This window comes from Myotis daubentonii, chromosome X (genome assembly GCF_963259705.1).
Source record: "Myotis daubentonii chromosome X, mMyoDau2.1, whole genome shotgun sequence".
Taxonomy (NCBI): Eukaryota; Metazoa; Chordata; class Mammalia; order Chiroptera; family Vespertilionidae; genus Myotis; species Myotis daubentonii.
The window spans coordinates 108,958,887-108,982,173 of NC_081861.1; the positions used below are offsets into that span (position 1 = coordinate 108,958,887).

At 37.0% G+C, this 23,287-nt stretch overlaps 1 protein-coding gene across 1 annotated transcript in view; it reads left to right on the forward strand.

Moving 5' to 3' along the window:
• The window catches only part of DACH2 (dachshund family transcription factor 2), a 745,051-nt gene that overhangs the window by 206,400 nt on the left and 515,364 nt on the right, over window positions 1-23,287 (forward strand). Inside the window, exon 2 of the mRNA XM_059678534.1 lies at window positions 6,967-7,005. Coding sequence (XP_059534517.1) covers window positions 6,967-7,005 — 39 coding nt within the window. The remainder of the gene's footprint in view (window positions 1-6,966; window positions 7,006-23,287) is intronic.

Below are 23,287 nucleotides of genomic sequence, written 5' to 3' on the forward strand. Positions count from 1 at the left end.
CTTATGCACAAATGTCTTTCAGAAGAAGCAGATATTTAATATAGCCAAAATTTTTGGTATTCCCAAATAATTCTAGGAAAAATAAATTTCCAAAAGAAAGAAAATGATAGTTTTAATTGTTTGAGCCTTGAATCCAAAGATCATGCTTTTGAAGACTTAAGTGATCAATAGTTTGTTTGGATGCCCTCTGAAAACTTAAATAGACCTAAAATATCCTGGCCTTTATTTTTATAGTTTTATAATGAAATGTATTTTAATTTCCTTTTGACATACTGAGCTTATCAAAGAAATTCCAGGATTCCTAACATGCTGTGGGACAAGAGGTGACATATAAAATGAATACAATTATTAGCAAAGAGTAGGGAAAGCTCCCTAAAAGTTCCAAAAGTGGAAATGCCACAGTTAGCATGATTTACTAAAGCCTCCAAGGAGAACCTAAGCCCAGTTTTACTAACACCTGTTTACTGGCCATTTATCCTTTACATGTAAAGTTGGGGGAGGGCAGGACATTGCTTGACTTATGTCTTATATATTTATTAGATATTTGTTCCAAAAATGAACACTTTATTATATTGGACCACAGACACAAATTACACGATTAAAAAGAAGAGTTTGTGTAAGGAACAACTAAAGCCCAACTTAGTAGTCCCTGAAATATGCCAGTATATGTCAGGTTAAAAGTTGACTCTAATTTCAAAGCATAGGAAACATTTTTTCCAACTTTATGGAGGTATATTTGACAAATACCAGTTGTATATATTTAAGGTGTACAATCACTTGGCAATTTTTACATATATCAAAGCATAAGAAATATTTTATCAATTTTTTAAACGTTTTAAAAATATATTTTTATTGATTTCAGAGAGGAAGAGAGAAGGAGAGAAAGAGAGAGAAACATCAGTGATGAGAGAATCATTGTTCGGCTGCCTCCTGCATGCCCCCTACTGAGGATTGAGCCTGCAACCTGGGCATGTGCCCTTGACTGGAATCAAACCTAAGACCTTCAGTCTGTAGGCTGACACTCTAGCCACTGAGTCAAACCAGTTAGGGCTCAATCTTTTGGTATCTTAAATTTATTGCTACTACCCTGATTGAATAACAATGTTTCTCTGAGTGTAATCAGAGTTCATTTTGTATTGAATCTGTTTTAGTCTAACACAATTTTCTTTAGATGCTTTTCTGTAGGTAAAAAAAATTAATAATAATAGTAAAGTGGCATGTACTTCAAGGATCAAAGGCTTGTCTTTCCTATTAAAGAAAATGCATATGACCTTTCAGGTAAACAATCTAGCACTTACAGCTTAAGTTTCTTCAGGTAAATTGACTAATATTTGAGTAAATTATACCCATAAACTTTAAAATAATGGTCATAAAACTCAAATTCCTACTAGACCCAAGGCAATAACATAAATTCATTTAGAGGGTCAGGCATAAGATCAGAGTAAATTATGGGATCTGTAGGAAACAGAAGAGTGTATATTCTGTCTATGGGTAAACATTGCTCCTCTACTTCCTATAGTTGTGCTGAGCCAGTAAATATGTGGGACCCGTATTTTCAGATATTCTTTTTCTTTTAGAAATTCAGATTTTATGTAAAATTTCCAGATTTTCAAAGTTCTGGGCAGACCTAGCTATATTTAGCAGGCCTTATTTGCCAGTTTGTAGCCTCTGTTTTAAAAGGTCACATCACAAGCATTTAAATGTTGAATTACTATGTTGTGCACCTGAAACTAATATACTATTTTCTGCCAACTATATTTTGCTAAAAATGAATTAAATGAAAGCAGTGTTATGTAGAAAGAGCAATGGCCTAGAGATCAAGGTAGCCATGGATCTTGTCTTGTCTCTTCTACTTTCTAAATGTACCATGCCTATTGACTGTATTATGTTTCCATGAAGATAAAGCAAATATGATAATCTTTGGGGGGTGGTTCAAAAAGTGGTCCCTAATATGCAGTAGAAAAAGCAGGGGAACAAATTCAGGGGCAGCAGCATAAATTAGGTATAAGGAGACTTCTGAACACTAAACTTGGCCAAACATTTGAACATATGAGGGGCTACTTTTATCATCTGAGAAATGGTGATGGTGGGTTGTAAACTAGAGCAGTTCTGACAATACATCACATAGGAAAAAGAACAGCTTCACTAATTAAAGGGATGAAAAAGAATGACTCATTCTTGTCTTTCTTTTTAATTAAATCTTTATTGTTCAGATAATTACAGTTGTTCCTCTTTTTCCCCCCATAGCTCCCCTCCACCCGTTTCCCACCCCCCTCTTCCCTCACTCTTCCCCACTGTCCTCATCCATAGGTGCACGATTTTTGTTCAGTCTCTTCCTGCACCCCCACACCCCTTTCCCCCCAAGAATAGTCAGTGCACTCCCTTTCTATGCCCCTGATTCTATTATAATCACCAGTTCATTCTGTTCATCAGGTTATTCACTTGATTTTCAGATTCACTTGTTGATAGATGTGTATTTGTTGTTCATAGTTTGTATCTTTACCATTTCTTCTTCTTCCTCTTCTTAAAGGATACTTTTCAGCATTTCATTTAATACTGGTTTAGTGGTGATGAACTCCTTTAGCTTTTTCTTGTATGTGAAGCTCTTTATCTGACCTACAATTCTGAATGATAGCTTTGCTGGATAAAGTAATCTTGGTTGTAGGTTCTTGGTATACATCACTTTGAATATTTCTTGCCACTCCCTTCTGGCCTGCAAAGTTTCTGTTGAGAAATCAGCTGACAGTCGTATGGGTACTCCCTTGTAGGTAACTGACTGTCTTTCTCTTGCTGCTTTTAAGATTCTCTCTTTGTCTTTTGCTCTTGGCATTTGAATTATGATGTGTCTTGGTGTGGTCCTCTTTGGATTCCTTTTGTTTGGTGTTCTCTGTGCTTCCTGGACTTGTAAGTCTATTTCTTTCACCAGGTAGGGGAAGTTTTCTGTCATTATTTATTCAAATAGGTTTTCAATATCTTGCTCTCTCTCTTCTTCTGGCACCCCCATAATTCGGATGTTGGTACGCTTGAAGTTGTCCCAGAGGCTCCTTACACTATCTTCATATTTTTGGATTCTTTTTTTCATTTTGTTTTTCTGGTTGGGTGTTTTTTGCTTCTTCGTATTTCAAATCTTTGACTTGATTCTTGCGATCCTCTAGTCTGCTGTTGGGGGTCTGTATAATATACTTTATTTCAGTCAGTGTATGCTTAATTTCTAGTCCTTTATCACAACCTCGAGGGTCTCATTAGATTTCTTGAGGGTCTCATTAAGTTTATCAACGGTTTCTAGAAAATTCTTGAAAAACCTTAAAAATGTAGTTTTGAACTCTATATCCAGTAGTTTGCTTTCCTCCATTTATGTCATTTGTGTCCTGTTTCTTTGTCTCTGCATTTTTTTATGCTTCCCTGTTTCGATAGAGTGGCTTTCTGTGCTAGGTGTCCTCTGGGTCCCGGTGGCTCAGCCTCCCCAATTACCTGAGGTAGACACTCTTGGTGCACCCCTGATATGGGCTTTGTTCACAGTCTTGCTGTAGTTAAGCCTTGATTGTGGTAGGTAACACTGGGAGGGATTGACCTCCAGGCCAATTGGCTGTGAGAATCAGCTATGTCTGCAGTGGGAGAACTTCTGTGCTGGAGACACCCCTCTGGGGTAAGACTTGCTTCAATGGGGCTTTGGTGCTCACTGAGTCTGCCCCCTGAGTGTGTCCTTTATGAATCTGAGGAGCTGCAATCTGGATGGTCCCACTCCGACCACCAGCACACTGGCTCCTGGATCTCTAATGAGGTGCTAATCTAGCCTCTGCCTGAGGCTATCCAGCAGGAGCCAGCTGTGATGCAATGCAAGTTGCCCTGGGGCCTTGGGCAGCTGCAGTTTGTTAGGTAATTATCAGATTGCAAAGGGCCAGGACTTTCATATGCAAAAGCTTCGTGGCTTGGGCAGGGCGGGGTCCGAGGGGATCAACAGGACGGAGCGAGCAGTTATGGCTGCTCTCAGTCCTGCCCTCAGAGGCCCTGCTTCTCAGTGTCCTGGCAAGCACCCCCGGGAGAAAGCTGCCCTTGAGTTCTGACCAATGCCAGATAGCCCAGTTTCTCCCATGTGAGTGTGGGTCCCCAGAGACTCGCCTGGAACTGGATCTCAGAGCTTGAGACTCCCTCCTGATTGAAAAAGACAACCACGTCCTCAGCCGCCAACCCTCTCCGCATGTGACTCTGTACCTCTGTATTTTACTTCCACACCGCACCTCCTCTGAGTCTCGGTATGCTTTTCTCTTTCCTTCTAGTTGTAGAATTTCCACTCATCCAGCCTTCCTGTGGTTCTGGATGATGTCTGTTCCGTCTTTTAGTTGTATTTTTGAAGTGGTTGTGTGAGGCAGCAATCTCCGGTGTTTACCTATGCCGCCATCTTGGTTTCTCTCCTTCTCTTTTCTTCTACCACCCAACAGCACTTTCTTGAAGTTCTTTAGAGTACAGTTTGAAATCCATTTCAATGGTTGACTATACCTTTGAAATGCTCTGCTTTGAGTCAACTCTCCTGCATGAAGAATTAATGAAAGTAGCATTCTAGTTACCTTCAGTTCAGAGATATGACTTACTATGTGCTATTTGATAGTGAATTTTTAATTTATCTTCAAAAGGACTAAAATACTTGAATCCAATGAGTCTGTGAGTTTTTAACTGGACTCTTTACTCTGTGATATTTTGTTTTCTCTTGGCATATGGTCTGAATGCTATTTATTGTTAAATGTGATTTTATGGTCTAAGTTTAGGTTTCAAATGTAAAAATTCCATATCTCTGATTCTTCCGCTGAATTTCTTCCAATCAGAGAAGGGAATGCTCGGTAACAACCATTGTCATTAACTTTGTGGCCTTGCATTCACACATTACAAGTTAAAAGAATCTAAGTATGAAAATTCATTTATAAGTGGTACAAAATTAAAATGATCTTGAAGAATTAAAATACAGCCTGCTCTGGTTGAGTCCTTGGGTCTCAGCCACAGCCAAATTACCTTCCAGGTATATCCTGTATGTTGGGGGAAAGTATCCCTATTATAAGGATGACCAGTATCCTAATGTAGTGCACCAATGATTATTGGAGCGGGTGAGCTGAGTAGAGACCCAAACTACTTACCCCAATTTGTTGTAGGGATTCTGTTGGTAATAGATCTATTGGTTGTCATGGTATTTTGAGAATAGTATTTGGTCCACTGTTCTTGAATATATGTAACCCTTTTTGTGATTCGCTTTGTAAGAAGGTGGTATTAGGCATATTTCAGCCACAAAAATAAATTTTAGTAAATTTCAGGCCCTATGGTTCATCACTTTAATTTCATATTCATACTTAGAAGTGGGGAGAAGCAGCAAAATGTAACTTCAGGAGACAAAGAGGAATTTAAGGGGGTACAAAACATTCTAGGCCAACTCCAGGAAATTCAGATGAGAGCTGCTCTATACTGAGCTGATATTAATTGTAGCATCTGCTTGTCCAGTAAAAATTACCAAAATGTTAATTATTTGGCAAAGTGTAAAAAAATCTAAAATAAATTAGTTGACATCACAGAAGGAACAAATTTAGAAGTATAGAAGTCATATTATATTTGAATGTCAAAAATAAACTATGTGTATTTAACATGTAGTCCCTGAAGTTCTAGAGTTAGAGTTATAAACAGTACTATAAAATACATCTTACATTTGATAAAACAAATGAAAAAATGTCAAAAGTCAAGGTAAGCTCCTGAGAAAGTTTTAAATTCTTAATTAAATAATAGTTAACTCACGAATGCATATTTATTGGATACTATTAGCAAAAATGTTTCAATACTTGGTCATTTTAAAGTCCTAAACTTAAATAATCTTTCCCCAGCGGCCCTATATGCTTGCATTTGTGGTTTATTTAGAAATCTTTCTACAGACCTTTAAGCAGGAAAGCAGTTGCCTTTCAAAAACAAACAAACAAAATACCTGAAAGGAAACTTTTAACAAAAAAGGCTATTAGAAGAAAAGATTATAAAGGGGTGATGAACCACTCATATATATTTGTACTGGTATTATAGAGAGGTTCCTGTTTCTGCACTAATAAGTGCACTAAAGCTCAAAAAAGCTAAGTTACAGTCTTATAGTGTTTTTTTTATTAGCATGGCATTTTAGATTTTTTTGTTCTTCATTAAAGGACATGGGAATGCTGGGAAACATACTACTGGAAAGAATAGTTACATTGTTAACTAAGCTAATTATGTTTTTTATTGATTTCTTTTGTATGTGTTTAACTTATTTTGCATGGATGTGTGTATGACTGTATGTTTGTGCGTGTGTGCTAGTGTGTGTGCACATGTGCATGTGTAACCCTTTGGGGGAAGATGTAAGATAGTTACATGTTTCTACAGAAATAACTATAGAATGAGCTGAGTGATTAATGGCTCCATGTTTAGGAAATTAAGGCATAGCATTTATATTGGCTTATTTTCATCATCCTGCTGGCAAATAAAAAATGTAAAAAAACTGGAAGGGGATTTTTCCCTGAAAAGTATTGGAATACCCAATGGGATGGGAAGAAAGCTCTTGAGAGAAAGGGAAAAGACACAATATTGCTGAAGCCTTTTTGGAATTGTTATGACCCGAGGCCATTTTCTTCAACAGAAATCTATAACTTTATTTCCTTGCCTTCATATATGGAAAAGCCCTAAACCACATCACATTTCACATTATTCTTTACTCAATTGGGATTATACCAGAAGTTTAATAACATTATCCACATATCTAAAATACTATCTAATAGCAATTCAGGCTTTCCTACCTTCTTGTGCTCTTCCCTGCTGCTGTTTCATTGTGTGTAACTTATCTAAAATTTCTGCAGATTTTAAGAAGATTTTTTGGTAAAATATAATAAAGCCTTGATTAATTGGAAGCTAATTAACCAGAACTCTCAATTAACCAGTTTTATTTATTTATTTTTTGCTACACTCTCCTTTTAGAAGGAAGAGGCAAATGACAAGAAAACAAGCTGTTAACAGGTATTTATGTATTTATTTTTTTAAAAATCAACTTCCTGGGAATGTCCTGGAACCTGTACAGATTCAGACCAACTTCAATAATTTTGTTACCTGTACTATACTTGCTAAGGTAGGAAAGTAGAGCCATTTAAAAATTTCAGCAGCAAACACTGAATTTTGCTTAACCATTTGTTAATAATAAAACAAGAAATCCAAATAGCTAATTAGAACCAGTCTGCACATTTGAGGGTTCTAGTTCATTGGGGTCCCCATGATTTCACTAGTGTTATTTAGTGACCATTCATATCTGTTAACTGAGAGTAGATACCGGAACCTTGTAGTGGGGAGATGACTTCCAGCCACAAGAAGCAACTTCCCTGGGAATTGAAGAAGATAGAGAAAGGCTGTAAAGTTAATGGAGTTTGAGTAAGGGTCTCTGACACCTATGTAAAATAATGGGAAAATAATTCATCCACCCTGCCCCATGACTCTGAATGCTTAGGAAGGTACATTCACTTTTGCAGGGCAGCAAAGGTTATTAAGTGTGCTACAGCAATAATTTGGGGGGAAAACCCACAATTCTAATCTTTTGGAGTTCTAAGCATTAGACATAGATATATTTTGTAGGCATGTCAGTAGTTCTAAAATTTTTGTTCTTGTGAAAATACATTCTTTAAGTATTTGGAAATCTAAGAAGATTCATGCTTGAAACTTCCTAAAATGTCTATGACAATTATAGTTAAATTGAAATCAGAGATAACATGTTGCTTCAGGCTTTATATCTTTTAGGTTGTTATGGGGAAAAACTGGCAGTTACTCAGACAGGCAAAAGAGAAGGAGAGCAACCCATGATACTAAAGTAGGTTTTGCTATTGCCTGCAATAGTGCTCCCTCTTCTCTTTCAAACAACCATCTCAGGTTAAATCACCCTTTGTTGACTTTTCCCTTTCCTTTTAGTCTGTAGGGGAGATTGGGTCCACTCTAACTGATTTATCCTGAGTTTTCAACATGGAAAATGAAAATCGCTATGGCGGTGTTTCTAATATCTGGGATATATTCTATCATCTATCATCTATCTATCTATCTATCTATCTATCTATCTATCTATCTATCTATCTCTATCTCTATCTCTATCTCTAGCTCATCTATCTCATCTCTATCATCTATATCTATATCTGTTACTATGTCTATGTCTATGTCTATGTCTATGTCTATGTCGACTATGTCTATCATCTATATCTATCTATATCTATATCTATATCTATATCTATATCTATATCTATATCTATATCTATATCTATACCTATATCTACATCTATATCTATCTATATCTATATCTATATCTATATCTATATCTATAAAAGCCCAGCAACCGAAAGGCAGAACAACCAGTCGACCAGTCATTATGATGTGCACTGACCACCAGGGGGCAGACGGGCAGACGCTCAATGCAGGAGCTGCCCCCTGGTGGTCAGTGCACTCCCACAGTGGGAGCTGACGCTTGGCTGACCAGAATGAGTGGCGCTCCCACGGTGGGCTGATCCCTGAAAGCCATTCCCCATACTAGTGCACAAATCTGTGTGCCGGGCCTCTAGTTTTAAATATTACTCTTGAATATCATGCACACTAAATAATACCCTAGTGACCTGAAGCAGTGGATGTGCCTCCTTAAGTGTCAAACTTTTTTGTTAGACTGTGACTTCATTGCTGAAGGGACTGAAACCCATTAAATTTTATTAATGAATGTTTTTTAACTAAGAAACTTTAAATGGATTGAGTTTTGAGTTTTACATGTGGGATATTGAAAGTAAGTGTTTTTTATTGTATATGAATGAAATTGAATTTAGGCATTGAAAAAAACGTACATTTTATTTTTATTTTCTGAATGAAATGCTATGCAAATTAATGTTAACCTTTAAATTAAGTACACAATAGTTTAAAACTGTGTATATTTATTTCTAGATTAATCATAACACACACTACTTGTGTACATATATACATAATGAGTTTTTACATTTACTGTAATCTGAGGAAAACCATGAAAATGTTTTTGAAAGTATATGTACCTATTAATTCCCAGAAACTACAGAGAAACAGGAGTGTCACAAACTCTAATGCCTACTGAGTCAAGGCTCAGAAGGTAAAAGAAAGAACATAAGCATTAGGGAGTAGAGGGGAGACTCTGCTGAATTAGAGAGTATATATTCTTTCCAAAGGTGGCAGCTATTACTAGCCTCAGCTGATTGGAATGCAGGCCCAGTGTTAAGATCTGACTTTTTAAGAGAAGACAGGAAATCAGATTTTATGTGAAATTTACCTAATTCTTTACTGTTGGTAATTAATTCAATAAAAAGCAAAAAAAGGCTACATTATGCAGGCAAGAAAAACAAAAACAAAACCCAAAACAGCCCAACAACACGCAAACAAACCATTTGTGGTCTGGATCTAGCTGAAGGGCTGTCAGTTTGTTACCTCTGCTTTAAATTGTATATCCTCTACATACTGCAATTAAAAAATCTCAGTATGTTAGACATACAACTGAAGATCTTGATGACGGAAAATTCATGTAAAGTAAATAACTTATAAGTGGAGTGCTTGTAAATAATTCTCCTGGTACTCAAAATAATGATTATGCAGTTTGTGATTTTGTATTACTGCATGGAAATAACCAAGACAATTTTCCCTTAATGTGGTTTGAAAATTAAGACAAAATTATGAATTTGGGGCTTTCATATTTATCAATAAAATGCAGCATGAAAACTAATTACTGCCATGTCCAAAAGAGAATATTTAAGTATAGGTTTTTTCACATAACATAATTAAGGCTTCTATTTAATGCCCAATTAATGGTGCTTTAATTGGAAGAAAGCCATGCATATACCATGCATTTTTTTTTTAGATTGGCTTGCCTTTAAATGCATTTCTAATTTTATCTAGTGAAATTCCTTTATTTTTACAAATGGTTAAAATAAGAAATAAGAGAAATGGAAGTAGTTAACACAACAAAACTTCATTTGAACTTTTGATAGGCATTGGCAAAGGTAAAACAAAATTTGGTCATCTGAGATTTTATTAAGAGGTAACTGACTGATCTAGGGCTTTGCTTGTTTGTCTGTCCTGCCCTGGACCCTAGCACATAATCCCACTGTGCTACAATGCTTTTGACATATGTATGCCCTTTTCATTACTGGCAATCCAAAAGCATATTTGTCTAGCAAGGAAACAATTAAATTTCAATCTCTCTAGGAAAAAGAAAGAAAAGAAAAACACCCCACTGCTAAACGTGCTTTAATGACCTGTAGGATCCGCACCATAAATCCTTAGTCAGGATGGTAAGTTAACATTGTCATTTTTGCTGAGAAACTTATCAAAGCCTTCTTACAAAAGAGAAAACTGAAAAAGAAAGAGAAAGAAAAGAATGCACAATCTCAAATCCTAAATTAACTTTAAAAATGCCCACCCATATCTGTTTTATTTTTTCCATCACCATTTATCCCCTCTATTTCCTCTTCCACATCCCCCCTCTCATTATTCTAGCTGCAGATTTAACTCAGACATATGAAAGATGATAAATTGTTGGACAACTTGTCAATACATATGACAGTGTGCAAAACAATTGATGTCTACTTGAATGAAATTTGGGTAAAAAAAATTGGATAGACAGGGCTGCCCTTAGATCATCAGATGGATCTGATCATAAGTAATCTGTTATGTGATAGGGATGAGCTATATTTAAATGTACTAATAAATTAACTGTTCCCTAAAAACTCTAACAATTGGAGATTATTAGTTGGTTAGTCCTCAAAGGAAAGAATTAAAAAACCACGAGTGATTATTTGATGCATTTGACCAGTGTAGACATATAAATAAGGTAATTAAGGATAAACTTTGATGAATAGTTAGTACTATTTTTGTCAGAACATTATAATATCTAACATTTTTCAAACATGATATATCATTACATCATCATAACAACCCTACAAGCTAGGTGCTATTATTGTGATCCTTGTTTTACAGATGATACTGAGATACAGAGAAGGTTGAGTTACTTATTATGGCCATACAGCCTACAGATACCAGAGCCAGCATCTGAATCAAGGCAGTCTGATTTCAAAGCTCATATACTTTGGATCAATACATTTTAAAACTCTGACAAATGGAATTGTGCTTATTACCAAAACCTCATATTTAAGTATATATATGACTGCAAATGGCATTTCTATTCTGAAATCAATTTGGTTACATCATTTCTAACATCTAATAAATTAGCAAGATTAATTATAATGAAGTTCAAGTAGAAAGAGTAGAAAATAATGATAGCTGTTGACCAATAACTATGTCTATATTTTGCTACATTTGATTCATGAATCAATTTAAAAAGAAAAGATGTATCTATAAAGCATTAATGATATGACTAACACTAATCTCCTTTCAACTCACCCTCCACTAGAGGTAACCACTATCTTAAAATTGGTGTGTAGTGTTGCTGTATGTTTCCTTTATTATATGTGTAAATATTCAGTATTAATTTTTATATTTGTAAAAGTGTACCTAAAATGGTTTGAAACTATAATATGTTTTTGTAATTATTTTCACATTACATTTTGGAGATATATCTAGGTGTATACATGTAAATCTAGTTCATTTATTTTTTTAATTGTCCACTCTATTATTTCAGTGTATGAGTATACAGTTTGATAATTATTTACTATAGTGATTGACATTTAGGTTGTTTTCAATTTTTTGTTGTTACTTACAGTGTTGTAATAGACACCATATTTCCTTGTGCCCATGTGGGAGAGATTCTCTAGGATATAAACCTAGAAGTGAAATTGTCAAATTCTGGGCTATACACATCTTCAACTTTAATACTTATTACCAAATTGTTCTCTAAATAGCTTCTGATTTATACTCTTACTAGCATTTACAAACACTCCAATTTCCACACATTCTTTCCAGCGTAGTAGTTATTTTTTAACAAATAATTCCTTTTAATAAAATATACTTCTTTTAATTTATCATTTTTCATGATTATACATACATTTAAAGATTGGTTCTCATCACTTAATACTGATACTATTTGTGTCATTATTCATTTAAAAACATATCTAGTGACACAAGACACTGGGGGGGGGGGTGAGGGCATGTGTCCGGGGGTAGAGGAGGCCAGGGGTAGGTCAATGGAAGAAAAAAAAGAGACATATGTACTACTATCTGTAATACTTTAAACAATAAAATCAAATTAAAAAAATAAAAACATATCTAGTTTAGATAAGCATAAGGATAATACTTAAAATTTGTATTTTCCTTGGTTATAAGGCCATTTTTCATAAAGCCTCATTTGATATGAGATAGTGGGACAGGAAAAGCTTTGGAAAAAAGTCAGAAGTCCATGACTTAAAACAGTGCTATAAATAACTATGGGTTGAGACCTCAGTTTCTGCATCTATAAAATTAGGACTTTGGACTAAGCAATCTCTTAAAAGCATGCTATAACCTTTGATCTGTGATACATATCTTCACTTTACCTTGAATCTATAATTTACTTATTGTGCATAAAATATAAAGACAAAATTGAATTTTATCAACTTGTGAATACTGTTATATCACCTTCTAGCTTAGTTACGATAATAAATTTTATTATTTATCTTTGTGTTTCCCATAATTCAAGGACAATTGGGGGTGGGAAGTGGGATAGAAGATGGGAGCAGGATCTCAGCATTAGAAGAACTAGGCAATGGCAACACACCATTTTGAATTCATCCTCAATGATTCCCACTCTGAAGTATCACATCACAAATGCTGAAATACAGTGAAAACTCAACCACTATTTGTTATAGCTGTGTGTGTGTGTGTTTCAAGATCTTTTAATGCACATTTCAGATTCAGAGAAGAGACTATTCAGTATTTTCAGCTCACTTAAGATTTGATTCCAGCAGTGCTTTTATGGTGCTGCATTTAGTTACTTAAAAAGGAGGGAGGACTCAGGTTGACTTTTCTGTATATTTTTGTATTTCTTTTTGGACAATGGGGCAAAGTAATTGGATATTGTGTTTGCAGATATTTTTGATTAGAAAGATCTGGATCTTTGCCCTGAGGTTTAACAAAGAGCTTGCAGGTTTTGTTAGATTCTATGTGCACTGGAAAAAACATTCAATTAGAAACCTGTCCAATATTATAAGAAATTAGAGTATAATACAGAGTCAGTTGAAACTGATTTTTATTTAAACTTCCATAATTGCAAACATATGACACAAACACACTCACATAAACTCACACATTTGCACACACAAGTATATCCTATCTCTAGTACAGAGTACCTATTATTTTAAATGACTTTACCGTAAAAAAGAACATTGCTTATTCTATGAGGATATTGAACATAGCTATATTTTTAGTAAAGCCTCTACTATGGAAGGTGACAATTCTAGCAACCAAAATAGAAATCGGTTAATCTCTTGTGATTAAGACATTTTTAGGGGCTTCTCTTTTTTAGAAAAAATGTTTTTATTTATTTAAGAGAGGAAGGGAGAGGGAGAAATAGAAACATAAATGATAAGAGAGAATCATTGATCAACTGCCTCCTGCACACCCCCTACTGAGGATTAGGCCCATAATCTGGGCATGTGCCCTGACCTGGAATCCAACCAGTGAACTCTTGGTTCATGGGTTGATGCTCAACCACTGAGACACACTGGCCAAGCAGGGCTTTGTCTTTTTATAAGTAGCCCTGGAAAAACTTTTTGACTATGGCACTTCTAGAAAGTGAATTGACCTTCAACAGAGTTTCAACATCAGAAAATACAAGAAAATTGTGGTTCACACACTTTGTTCAGATGATCTCCAGATTAATACACTTCACATATGTACACCTCATTTATCCAAATGTGACAATAGGCCTAGAAAATCCCACATAAGTGCTTTTGAGGGTTTTTACGCACTTTGATCTATTTGTGAACTGACCGTGAGTCACATATTTAAGAAGTTCCATTGCTATTTTCATTAATTGGCACTCTGTTTTACAGTTTAATCATAACTCTAAAAGTCACTATTTTGCTTCTTGTATCACTTCACTAGTTCAGTGAAGAAGAACTTGTGCGCAGTTAATCTAGATTATTTTTGGCCAGATCTTACTTATCCTGTATGAAGATTTCAGGTTTTTTAACATTATGAACAAGCACTATGAACACTTAAAATGCAAGATATCTCAAAGCCTATAAGGTAGTTTTTATAGGTCAGAAAATTTTTAAGATAGCACTTCTTGGACATAATACACTAAGTGGCTGACCCGACTATTGAGAAATTAGTATTCTACTTAAAAAATATTATGGTTGCTGAGTACAAAAAAAAAGAAAGGAGGAAAATAAGGATTGTTGCATTGCCTTTATCATCTGCATTTCTAAAAATCATCATTTGCATTTGAGATATTAATGAATCTTTACTTACAAAACCATTTGCAGTTGTTCTATGTACTACTCCTTATTGAGTATCTGTACTTTTGTTAGCCTGAATGAAGCCTTAGCAAACATTTATCTTTTATCCACAAAACATCAAAATAATGGACATTGTGTCATTATCACTGCCTCCAAGTATACCCATGTGCTTTGCCATGGATGCCCAACATGCATTAATATTATATGTGCACAGAAAGTATTTCTTTTTGTTTATTGAAAATCCAATTTGAACCTTGAACAAATAATTTACATTATGTTTCCTTGGGATTACTTACATTATTGTCCACTCTGGCATAGTAATTTTGCTCACAGTTGGAAATGTAATGCAGAGTGACTAAGATAATGTTGTTTACACAGACTTTAAGTGGAGTGACATTACAGTTAAGCAAGTGTCACATCACCCAAAGAAAAGGAAGACTTAATTACCATAATCCTGTGAATACTAAAATTTATTGGCCATGTGTAGCATAGTAATGTGAGGTTCCGCATGTTACATTTAATGATGTGAAGGTGCAATACATTAGGCCTCAGGTTGTGTGTTTCTTTAATATAAATGAAAAAAAAACTTACTTTTGTAGTAGGGTACTTGTCTGAATGTTCAGGTGAAACCTGTTCTTTCTTTTAAACTTAGAACAGTTGCCTAGTGATGTAAAAACTAAGGGACTGCTAAAACATTTGTACATCTAGATACCAGTGAGTAGGGTGACAGACCATGAAATTCTCTGGAGGACTCAATGTAGATTTAGTTAAATGGCTGAGACAGGATGAAGAGGAAAGGCTGATAACCACCTATTATTGTGCAATGGGGAACATATCATTAATTTACAAAAGGAATGGTGACATTTTCTAAAATTGCATAGCCCTATTCTTAAAAGTTTATCAGTGTAACTAATTAGTTGCTAAAATGGAGTTGATTTGAAGATCCAGTATGAATGCATTTGAAAAGGCAGTGCATTGTCCCTAAATGGTTAGGGTTTGTAATATATCTTGATGAATGCAACAAAATAATATTAAGAAATGGAATTATTATGCCAAATGGACTTTCTTTAATTTGTAATTCATTTTTTTAAAAATATATTTTATTGATTTTTTTTTTACAGAGAGGAAGGGAGAGAGATAGAGAGTTAGAAACATTGATGAGGGAGAAACATCGATCAGCTGCTTCCTGCACATATCCCACTGGGGATGTGCCCACAACCCAGGTACATGCCCTTGACCAGAATCGAACCTGGGACCTTTCAGTCCGCAGGCCGACGCTCTATCCACTGAGCCAAACCGGTTTCGGCAATTGATTTGTAATTCTTAAAGGAATTATGTTCCATGGCAACATGCTCTAAAATCCTGCAGATATATGTGAAGTGCTCTAAAGACATGTCCTGCTTCTGTTTTTGATAACACCAAGTATTCAATACAAATAATACACTTGCTCAAAGGGTTCTTCTCCTCCCAGCATATTAGGACTCCAAAGATGTGCTTACTTTAGATTGTCATTTTTATTTTCTAACTAGAGTCCCAATACACAAAATTTGTGCAAGAGCAGGCCTTTCTTCCCCAGCTGCCAGCACCAGCTTCCCTCTGGCAGCCAGGACCCGGGCTTCCCTCCCAGCCCCGGCGTTGTCCAGAAGGTCGTCCAGTCTAATTAGCATATTATGCTTTTATTATTATAGATTCTAATGCTCAAAAGGGGGCAAGTATAAAAATAGTCTAGCTATAAACTTAAAAAATGTTTAAAAATAAATCCATTAGAAAACAGATGTAAAAAATATGTACTTGAATCAATAGATTTATATGAGTGATATCTTATTCATAATTTATGATAGAAAGTGCTAGATCATTTGATATATACAGTGATCCAGATTTCTTTAAATGTGTAATGTAAAAGCTGCTAAAACATAAAAGGTACTGAAGCCTGGTCATAACAGCAACCATGCTTTGACTTGTTGCAATAAGGAGAATTTATTTATTTATTTTTTAAATATATTTTATTGATTTTTTACAGAGAGGAAGGGAGAGAGATAGAGAGTTAGAAACATCAATGAGAGAGAAACATCGATCAGCTGCCTCCTGCACATATCCCACTGGGGATGTGCCCGCAACCCAGGTACATGCCCTTGACCGGAATCGAACCTGGGACCTTTCAGTCCGCAGGCCGACACTCTATCCACTGAGCCAAACCGGTTTTGGCAATAAGGAGAATTTAAAGCATTTTGTAATGACTTACCATTACAAAGTATTCTACTGATAGACAATATTCTATTTAAATAAATAAATAGGTTATTGTTTGATTTTTATTTGATAAAATCAAATTATTTGCACATTTTTATTAAAAATTGCTAGTTCTAGCCATATTACTGTAATATAGTTGGTCAACAGATATGTATGGTTATGCTGCATGAAATAAAATTAGCCTAAATAACAAAAAGAGCGATTTTATATTTGTGCTGGAAGAGTTTTACAAATACCCATTAAATCACAAATTGATATATCTAAAATGTTAAGTATAAAAAAGATAGTGGTACTTGTCTTTCTCTGACTGGCTTATTTTGCTTAGCATAATACTCTCTAGGTCCCTCCCTGCTCTCTCAAAGAGTAAGAGTCTTCCTTTTTATAGCTGCATAGTATTCCATTCTATAAATGTACAACAGTTTTTTTATCCACTCATCTACTGATGTGCACTTGGGCTGTTTCCAGATGTTAGCTATAGTAAATAGCACGGCTATTAACATAGGTGTGCATATGTTCTTTCTGATTGGTACTTCAGGATTCTTAGGATATACTCTTAGAAGTGAGGTCACTGGGTCAAATGGCATATCCATTTTTAATTTTTTGAGGAAACTCCATGTTGTTTTCCATAGTGGCTGTACCAGTCTGCATTCCCACCAGTAGTGTACTAGGGTTCCCTTTTCTCCACATCCTCACTAGAACTTGTCATTTGTTGATGGGAACCATTCTAAAAGGTGTGAAGTGATACCTCATTGTTGTTTTAGTTTGCATCTCTTTGATGATTAGTAACTGAGCATTTTTTTCAAGTTTCACATAATCTCATTCACATGTAGAATCTAATGAACAAAATAAACAGATCAACAATATAGATCTAGACTCTAGTGATTCTCAACCTTCCTAATGATGCGACCCTTTAATACAATTCCTCATGTCGTGGTGACTCCCCAACCATAAAAATTTTTTTGTTGCTACTTCATAACTGTAATTTTGCTACTGTTATGAATCTTAATGTAAATATCTGATATGCAGGATGTATTTAGGCGACCCCTGTGAAAGGGTCGTTCGACCCCCAAAGGGGTCGCGACCCACAGGTTGAGAAACACTGATCTGGAGACATAGAAGCATGGAACAGACTGAGGAATCTTAGAGGGAAGGTGGGGGTGAGTGGATGGAGAAAGATTAACCAGAGAATTTATATATGTAACCCACGGATATAGAGAATAGTGTGGTGAAGGCCTGGGGGGTCTGGGGCATGGAGGAGGGCTCAATGGGGGACATCTGTATTACTTTCAACAATAAAGATATATTTTTTAAAAAGAAAATGCAAAAAAAAGATAGTGGTTTCATTTTTTTACACTTAGTATAATGACCTCCAGATTTATCTATGGTGTCACAAAGGACAGTATTTCATTATTTTTATTATTTTTTACTTTAATTTTTTTATTTTTCAATTACCATTGACATTAAACATTATATAAGTTTCAGTTGTGCAGCTCAGTGATCAGATAATATATAACTTACTAAGTGGTCACCTGATAAATCTAGTACCCATCTGATAGCATACATAGTTATTATAATATAACTAGAGGCCTGGTGCACAAAAATTTGTGCACTTGGGGAGGAGGGGGGTCCCTCAGACTGGCCTGTGCCCTCTCACAGTCTGGGAGCCCTCGAGAGATAACGACCTGCTGGCTTAGGCCCACGCCTGGGTGGCAGAGGGCAGGCCCAAACCCTAGGTGCAGCCCCTGGTCAGGCTCAGAGCAGGGCCGATTGGGGAGTTGGGGCGCCTTCCCCTGTCATGCACAGAGCAGGGCAGATTGGGAGGTTGCGATGCCACCCTCAGTCACGCTCAGGGTAGGGCTGATTGGGGGGTTGGGGCATGGCCCCCTGTCACACTCAAGGCAGGGCCCATCAGGGGTGTTGGGGCTCTGTACCCTGTCATGCACAGAGCAGGGTCAATCAGGGGGTTGGGGAGCTCCCCCCTGTCACTCACAGAGTAGGGCCAATAAGGGAGTTGGGGCACCGCCCTCTGTCACACTCAGGGCAGGGCCGATGGGGAGGTTATGGCTCTACCCCGTCACACACAGAGCAGGGCCCGTGGGGGGGGGTGTTGGGGCGCCGCACCCTGTCACACACAGAGCCACAGGGCAATCAGGGGGTTGGGGAGCTCCCCCTTTTCAGGCACAGAGCAGGGCTGATCAGGGGGTTGGGGCGCCTTCCCCTGTCAGGAACAGGGCAGGGTGGATAGGGAGGTTGTGGCCCCGCCCCCTGTCACACACAGAGCTGCAGGGCGATCATGGGGTTTGGGCGCTGCCCCCTGTCATGCTGATCCCGGTGCCGGTAGGCCTCTTGGCTCCGCTGATCCCGGTGCTGGGAGGCATATTACCCTTTTACAATATAGGATAGAGGCCTGGTGCATGGGTGGGGGCCAGCTGGTTTGCCCTGAAGGGTGTCCTGGATCAGGGTGGGGGTCCCCACGGGGTGCCTGGCCTGCCTGGGTGAGGGGATGATGGCTGTTTGCAGCTGGTCACACACCCTTCAGGGTGGGGGTCCCCACTGGGGTGCCTGGGCAGTCTGGGTGAGGGGCTGAGGGCTGTTTTCAGGCCGACTGAAGCTCCCAACTGCTCCTTTTTTTCTTTTCTTTTTTATTCTGGGCCAGCTTTAGCTCTGAGGCTTGGCTCCAGCTCTGAGGCCTCTGCTGCTGAAAGAAGGTATCTGGTTTGTTTCAGTTCTATAATTGAAACAATGTATAACTCCAGCTCTGAGATCCCAGGCTCACTGAAAGCAGGTTTCTGGGGTTTTGTTTAGCTTCTATATTTGTTACAATTTTTCTTAAACTGCAAGCTCAGAGGCCTGCAAGGCAGTCGGGGAACGTTGGAGTCCTCCGTCACTGAAGCAAGCAAGCCTCATGTTAGTTTCAAGCTGTCTGGCTGCCGGCTGCCATCTTGGCTTGCAGTTAATTTGCATATCTCGCTGATTAGCCAATGGGAAGGGTAGCGGTCATACACCAATTACCATGTTTCTCTTTTATTAGATAGGATTGACTATATTCCCTATGTTGTATTTTACATCCCCATGACTATTCTGTAATTACTAATTTGTACTTCTTAATCTTTCACCTTTTTCACCCAGTCCCCCAAACCCCTTGTCATCTGGCAGCTATCAGTCTGTTCTCTGTATCTATGAGTCTGTTTCTGTTTGTTCATTTATATTGTTCTTTAAATTCCACATATAAGTGAAATCATATACCATTTGTCTTCTATTATCTCACTTATTTCACTCTGCACAATACCTTGTCTATCCATCATGTTGCAGATGGTAAGATTTCATTCATTTTTTATGGCTGAGTCATATTCCACTGTATATATGCACCACTTCTTCATTATTCATCTACTGATGGTCACTTAGGTTGCTTCCATATATTTTCTATTGTAAGTAGCACTGCAGTGAACATATGGATGCATATGTCCTTTCGATTTAGTGTTTTGCGTTTCTTTGGATAAAGACCCAGAGTGTAATTTCTTGTTCCTTTTTTGTCTTGTATATAGCCTTTATTTTAAAGTCTATTAGGTTCAGTATAAGTATTGGTACCCCAGATTTTCCTTTGTTTGCTTGTTTAAATTTTCACAAAATATCTTTTTCTGTCCCTTTACTTCAGTCTGTGTGTGTCTTTCAATCTGAAGTGCTTCTCTTGTAGACAGTATATTATGTAGGTCTCTTGTTTTGTTATCCATTCAGCCTCCATATGTCTTTTGATTGGAGCATTTTATCCATTTGTATTTAAAGTAATTATTGGTAGATATGTAGTTATTGCCATTTTATTATTCACATTTTTATCTCTTCTTCTTCTTCTTCTTCTTCTTCTTCTTCTTCTTCTTCTTCTTCTTCTTCTTCTTCTTCTTCTTCTTCTTCTTCTTCTCCTCCTCTCCTCCTCCTCCTCCTCCTCCTCCTCCTCCTCCTCCTCCTCCTCCTCCTCCTCCTTCTTCTTCTTCAAGACGCTTAAGATTTCATGGAATACTGGTTTGGTGGCAATGAACTCCTTTAGCCAGGTTTATGGAGACACACATAGGGTGTCCGCCTGCTGCCTCTGTGGAGGAAGGGCTCAGAAAAGGACAATGGACTCTCCCAGCACTTCTGTCTGGGAGAAAGCTGCACTTCCAGCCTTCTACTTGAAGCCAGACAATTCAGTTTTCCCCATATGTCCCTAGTGTCTTTTAAGCTGCCAGTCCAGCAACGGAGCTCAGAGTGAGTGAGTCAGAGTAACTACACGTGCTAACCCTTTAAGAAGACTGCCTGGGACTCCAACAGCCCTCTATCTCACTCAGCCTTCATCCCTGCTGATTTTTATGGTCAGGAGTTATGGGGACTTCTCTTCTTGGCACTGGAACTCTGGGCTGAGCAACCTGGTGTGGGGTTAAGACCCCTCACTCCTCATGGGGAACCTCCACAGCCAAGGTATCTCTTTCAATGGGTATAGGTCAGTGATGGCGAACCTATGACACGTGTGTCAGAGGTGACACACGAACTCATTTTTTGGTTGATTTTTTTTTGTTAAATGGCATTTAAATATATAAAATAAATATAAAAAATATAAGTCTTTGTTTTACTATGGTTGCAAATATCAAAAAAATTCTATATGTGACACGGCACCAGAGTTAAGTTAGGGTTTTTCAAAATGCTGACACGCCGAACTCAAAAGGTTCGCCATCACTGATAGGACCAGCTTTTTCTATGTTTCTGCCCCTTCTACCAGTCTCAATGTAGCTTTTTATTTATATCCTTAATTTGAAGGCTTATGTTCAGCTAGATTTCAGACAGTTCTGAGTGATGGTTGTTCTTTAGTTTAGTTGTAATTTTGACGTGTTTGTGGGAGGATTTGAGTATGACATTTATCTACACCACCATCTTGAGCGACTCCCCGTGGTTTTATTTTTTAATAATGATTTACACTTGGCAATAAAGTACCCATTGTATTAAAAACATTACATGAAGGGATTGGGACATCTGGTTGAGGCAGCCCATTTAAAAATTGTATATACACATTTTACTCTTTTGTTGCATTAAAAATTGTGCTTTCTTTATTTTGTCTAACGCTTCCTTTTCAAAAATCATTGCTTGTGATTTTTGTAACTAAGTTGCACTCCAATTCATATAGAGATAAATCACTTTTTATAAAATTGGGCTTGGCACAAAGATTATTAGAGGCAGTGGTTTTGACTAGTGAACTTATTTTAGAAAAAGCTTTAGCTTTACAGACAAAAAAGGCACAAATATTTACAGAAACTTCCCATGTACACTGTAGCCACTTTCCCTGTTGTTAACATACAATTAATGAATCAATTTGTCACAATTAATGACACAATATTGATATACTGCTATTAACTAAAGTTTATACTTTGCTCAGACTCCGTCAGTTTTTCCCTAATACCCTTTTTATTGTTCCAGGATGTAGGATACCACTTTACATATAGCCAGCATGTCTCCTTAGACTCCTTTTCGCTATGGCAGTTTTTAAGATTTTCCTTGTTTTGAATGATCTTGACAATTTTGAGGAGTATAGGTCAGGTATTTGTAGAATGGCCCTCAACTGGGATTTGTCTGGTGTTTTTATTATTATTAAATTTGTTTTTTGGAAGAAAACCACAGAGATAAAGTGCCATTTTCATCAAATCATATTAAGGATACACCTTATCATGACTTATTCTTGATGTTGACCTTGATCACATGTGTCCTGTAGTGTTTGTCAGTTTTATCCACTATGAAGTGACTCCTCCCTTCTATCTATAATATGCTTTTGGGAAGTTTTTGGAAGGAAGTCACTATGTGCTCCCCACAATTAAGTGGTGGAGAGTTATGCTTCATATTCTTAAGGGCAGAGTATCTTCAGAAATCATTTTGAATTTTTCTACACAGTAGATTTATCTCTTCTCCATTTGTTTATCTATTTATTTAATCATTTATTTCAGTATGAACTCATTGTATTTGTTTTATACTTTGAGTTATAATCCAGTACTGCAATATTTATTTTACTGCTTACATTTTCTCAGCTTTGGCTATTAGGAAATCTTTCAGCTGGTCCCTGTATACCTTTACATGACTCCATGATTGTGGATTTTTTAAAGCACTTTCTTACTTTTTAACACTATAAGATGCTCCAGGCTCATCTGGTGTAATTTCTACCCTAGTTCTAGAATCAGCCATTAAGTGAAGTTGTGGTTAGAGGAAGATTTGAACTTCTCAATGCTGAGCAAGTGTTAGAGGTGGCTGAGAAAGGGGGTCAAAGGAATTCTCTCAGTTCCATTTGTTTGCTGGCATCCTAAATTTTTCATCATTCTGATAATGTACATAGACCTTATTCTCTCCAAACATTTCTGCCCATTTAATAACATCTAGTGAGAAGAGAATAAAAAGCCTCTTGGTCTTCTACAGACACACACCTTCATGGTCATGCTTAGATTTAGAAATGTACTATGCAACTCTCTAACATATATCCTTTCTGTAGCCTCCACACGCCCAACTGTGCATCCATTATACTAGTTTGTCACAAGTTCCTGAACCACCCTGTATTCATTTTTCCACCCACAGAGATGTTTTGGGGTAGAATAGTTTTGAGAAACATAAGGTTA